This window comes from Gekko japonicus, unplaced genomic scaffold (assembly GCF_001447785.1).
Source record: "Gekko japonicus isolate JY-2015 unplaced genomic scaffold, Gekko_japonicus_V1.1 scaffold2679, whole genome shotgun sequence".
NCBI classification, from domain to species: domain Eukaryota; kingdom Metazoa; phylum Chordata; class Lepidosauria; order Squamata; family Gekkonidae; genus Gekko; species Gekko japonicus.
The window spans coordinates 197,692-202,420 of NW_015172088.1; the positions used below are offsets into that span (position 1 = coordinate 197,692).

Below are 4,729 nucleotides of genomic sequence, written 5' to 3' on the forward strand. Positions count from 1 at the left end.
TAGAATACTTAAAATGTTGATGACTGTACAAGGAAGCTTGCATGTGCTGCTTGTATCTGTTCAACCGTGAAGCAGAGCTGGTCTTATTAATCCTCAGGAGATGTGCACAGATGCATACTGCAGGATTCTCCAAAATACTCTCTCGACTAATCCTCAAGATACTACCAGGATTAATTTTAATTCAAAGTACAAGCACATATGTTCCTTACATGTCCCTCACCAGTGCAAAATGTCCTGGATGAAAGTTTCATGTTTTTCATGCTCTCAGCTGTCCAAGTCAATAAATTTGATCTTTCGATATTTCTGAACCAGGTCGGTTGCTGTGATCTGGGCCTGACCCCTTTCCCAGGACTGGAAGTCATTTAGACCTTTCTGGCCAACTTGAAATAAAACTCTCTCCAACTCATCCAGCCGGGCCACCAACACAGACGTGTCTTCATTGTAAGTATTCTGAGATGAGTCCATAATACGACGGAAACGGCCAATAAATGTCTAACAAGAGAAACAAAATTACTTAGAATGGAAGAACAGAAAGGGGATTTTACCATAAAGTTTCTTTCTAGTCAGAAAGCAGTAAAGCAGTCAGCAAAAGATAAACTCCTGCTCTGGAAGAAGGCAGGGTGAAAAAATAACAAGAAAACCCTGGAAGCCACCTCCAGCTGAGAGGACTCTCTCAGTTTTAGGACTTTAGTTCAACATGGAAAATTTTAAAACCTCAAACTAACATACAAATGTGAAGAGAAAAAAACTCTAGAGGAAGGGACAAGAGGAGTTCCAATGGCATCCCAAAACTAACAATAAGGAGTCAGAGGGAAGGGAAATGATAGCATGATCCTCTCTCTTGAAGGGGTGGCTGTGGTAGAGTAATTCATCCCAGAGCATGCTGGGGGGGGGGCTGTATTCTGCTCCTGTTGGTGTCAGTTCTCCTACTGCCCCACTCCTCCAGTGGAGAACAAAGCCTGTGGTTTTAGGAGCATCTATGACAGCAAAAACAGGACAAAGCACCAAGAAGGATCCACTTTTGCACAATGGTCTTCAAACTGCTTCCAGCTCTCCTGCTGTGCCTGCAGGAACAAGCTGAAGTGTTCTTGCCCTTAACACTGTAACCTAGAGCTGGGGGGGGGGGGGGGAGATCTGCTTGCAAAATGTGTGCGATTTAAAGAATTATATGTTGTCCTCCCTTACCCCTATGAAACTGTTAGTCCCTTGTGTGAAACCGTGTAACTGTAAATCGCTCAGAGCCAGCAGCTCTGCTGGATTGAGCGATCAATAAATGGAAATGTATTATTATTATTGCAGAGAAACAGAGGGAGGGAGTAACCCAAGACCCACTATGTATTTAGAATCCATCCTCCCCCATTTACTTCTGTTGCAATTTTATATTGTAAGGGTCCCTATTGCGGGATATAAATAATTAAATTAAAAGTGGAAGAGTCCTTGAACCTGTCCAAACATCTGGTCTGATGATATGCAAGAGACAGGGGCAACGCTCCCTCTAAGCTGTGGAGTCTTGTGAGCAAAAAATCTACTTTGTGAGCTACTGGCATTAAAGTTGTGAGCGAGTGATTTGGCTACTGCATGAATTAGTTTGCTCAGGACCCCCTTCCTTTAGCAAAGACAAAAATGTGTGAGCCGGAGGCTAAAAAACTGTGAGCTAGCTCACATGAACTTAGCTTAGAGGGAACACTGGACAGGGGTTCCCTGGAAGGCTGACATGGAAAAAGAAAATACCACTGTGGTAATGCAAGATGCTCGAAGTTGCAACCAACTGGTCTCTACTTATTCTGTCTGGGACTAGCATGACCCATCCTGGCTGCTTCAATTCTCTAGCTCCTTCTCCATACTTCCAAACAAAATTGACCTTGCAAAGGCTACTTGAGGGAGGAAAGCAAAAAAAAAAAAAAAAAAGACCAACACGCCCCATCCAGCACATCAAAGGAACCGGAGGAGGGGGAAACTGGCTGAAATCCATAAATTGTCTTGCCATTCTATGTAAACAAGCAGCCGCCAAGCTTACATTTATAATCAGGACTGAATCTCTGGGATCAAGAGAACATGTTTTCAGTTTTAGGCAGACTTCAATCTATTTCACTTTGCCATTAGGGACATTTTGGTGGGTTGTTAGTACGGCAACAATATGCAGCCTTTCAAATGCAGTCCCAACCCCCAAATACTGCACTTTCCCACTTATGGGAGCTGGATCCGTACAGAGACAGAGAGAATGCATTGCATCAGGAAAATCTAACAGACTGTCTTTTTCTGAGCTCCACAATATCCAAAACCACACAATTTTGATTGTAACAGCACAGACAGTTTGAGTATGCAGTTTGGGTACATAACATCACCAGGCATTCCAGTCAAGTAGGACACAGAGAGGCCAGCACAGGAAGAGCAAATTAGGCAAACAGAAAACAAAAAGCAGCACCAGCCATCTTCTGCCAAGTTCAGAGTTTTACCTGCAATATGGTCTGAGCTATTTCAACATTTTCAGGACTGTCAAAATTCAGCAACTGGGAGCCAAATCCATAGTAAAAGGGCCCCAGTTTATGCAGGTCAATCACATTGGCATCTGCACTGAACACCGTCCGCCAGCTCTCCCTGTAAATCTTTGGCAGCTCCACAGAAAGAATCCTCCGCTTATTGTCATACAAGCCTTTTGCCAGCCAGAGGGGAATTTCCAGCTTTGTGCCCTGCAGATAACAGAGAGCAGGAAAGATAAAAAGGAACGATCAACAAAACTGTTAAATACTTCTTAATATTACCAAGAGGCACGTGAAGCCTGCTTTATCTGAGTTGATTGGCAACAGTTGTTTAGGGTCGTGGGTGGACAGCTTTGACATCACAACCTGATCCATTAGGAGAAGAAGACTCAAGCTGAGACCCTGGCATGTAAAGCAGATGCTCTGCCACTGAGTCACAGCCTCTCTCCAAATTACTCTAAAACCTGTCACACTAAGATTATACAGAGACCAGAGGACTAGTAGCTGATTCACAGTCAGACATTTTCCAAGGAACTTCCACACTGCTACATGGTGCTCACTTTGGTAACTCATGAGATTTGGCTGTGTCTTCAAGAGCACATTTAGCAGGCAATATGCAGCCCTAAAACTAAGGTATGAGACAGATCCATCATATCAATATGGCAGGCTTGAAATGAGCTTTTTCTCTGCATCCTCGATGTTTTTGTAGGTGAAATCTCAGACACCACTCCTCCCCCAAAGAAAGCCCTGCATCAGCAGAGCCTCTCAAAGCTGGGAGCAGAATCACAGCAGGGGGCAGGACAAACTTTGTAAGTTTCAGTAAGGACTGACACCATGTCCTGACTAGGAGATGCCACCACAATAAAAAAGGAATGCTAGAAACAGATTAGGTGGGTAGCCTTGTTGGTCTCAAGCAGAACAAAGTTTGTGTCCAGTAGCACCTTTAAAACCACTTTTAAGTCTTTTATGCAAGGTATAAGTATTTGTGTGCATGCACACTTCTTCAGATGTATCTCAAAAAGTGTGCATGCACACAAAAGCTTATACCTTGAAAAAAATAAAACCTTGTTGGCCTTAAAGGTGCCACTGGAGTCAAACTTGTTCTGCCAGAAACAGAGTCAGACTTTATTGCATGTGACATTCATTTACTATAAACAAAATCTGAATAAACTGGCAAAACCAGCTTAACTCCCTTTAACCCAATGGAACTGCTATTTATATTTGCTTCCTGTCTCCGATATAAACACCCATTCGCGCCTTTTATTACCATCCGGGAAGCGAAAAACTGCAGACCCGCCCCTCCCGAGGCAGACCCCGTTGAGAACAGCCATTCAGCACGCCAGACCACACCCCCAAGGTTCCACACGAGCAGCAACGTCACCCTTATACCACTACAGAACGGTTATCCTCCTCGAGAACCCGGATGGAAACGTCATCGTTCCCACCAGGAGGCAACCGGGAAATGTAGTTCCTCCAACACCACCCCAGTTACCTCAGGGACCGCAGCAAGGGGCTCGGGCCCGGCTTTACCAAGCACGGCGGCCAGGCGCGGCAGGGCAATCTCGGCGCGGCACGGAAGCCTCTCCTGGGACATGAGAATGTCTCCCAAAGAGAGGAAGCTCTCCTCGAAGCCAAGCCCGGCTTCCACTGGCACGTAGGCCTCCCCCATCGCTCTCCCGCAGCTTGAGCACGAAGCGAAGACAGCTGACGGGGAGCGTTTGCGTTCCCCGCGCGGGAATGACGCATGCGCAGAGATGATGAGGCTCGCAAAGGGAAGGGCGTGAAGCGTCCGCGACCTGACTGAGATGGGCAGCCTGCAAGAGGGCGAGCGACCTTCTGAGTCTGTGGTCGCGAAAACAAACATGCGGGAGACTCATATTAACAAAAACAAGATTTTATTCTGTGGCCATGCTGTCAGATGCATGTGAGGAGAGGGAGAAACCCCACTACGTGCCTCTGACAGAAGTAGCCGCTCTAGTCCATTTGGTGGCTTTCCCTGGATCCTAATAAATCCTAATGGTGGCACATTAAAGACTGACATGATTTTATTCTGGTGGGTAGCCGTGTTGGTCTGAAGCAATAGAACAAAGTTTGATTCCAGTGGCACCTTTAAGACCAACAAAGTTTAATTCTGGGTATAAGCTTTTGTGTGCATGCACACTTCTTCAGATTCTGGGTATAAGCTTTCGAACGAAATTTAATTCTGGGTATAAGCTTTCGAAAGCTTATATACCCAGAATTAAATTTGG

At 45.4% G+C, this 4,729-nt stretch overlaps 1 protein-coding gene across 1 annotated transcript; it reads right to left on the reverse strand.

The window, feature by feature from the left end:
• Positions 1-264: 264 nt before the first annotated feature.
• On the reverse strand, positions 265-4,197 carry GINS3 (GINS complex subunit 3 (Psf3 homolog)). Its single transcript, XM_015420920.1, has 3 exons — positions 3,973-4,197; positions 2,457-2,690; positions 265-492 (listed from the first exon to the last, which is right to left on the reverse strand). Exons 1-3 carry the CDS (start codon positions 4,147-4,149, stop codon positions 265-267), a joined length of 639 nt encoding a protein of 212 aa, XP_015276406.1. The 5' UTR covers positions 4,150-4,197.
• Positions 4,198-4,729: the final 532 nt, after the last annotated feature.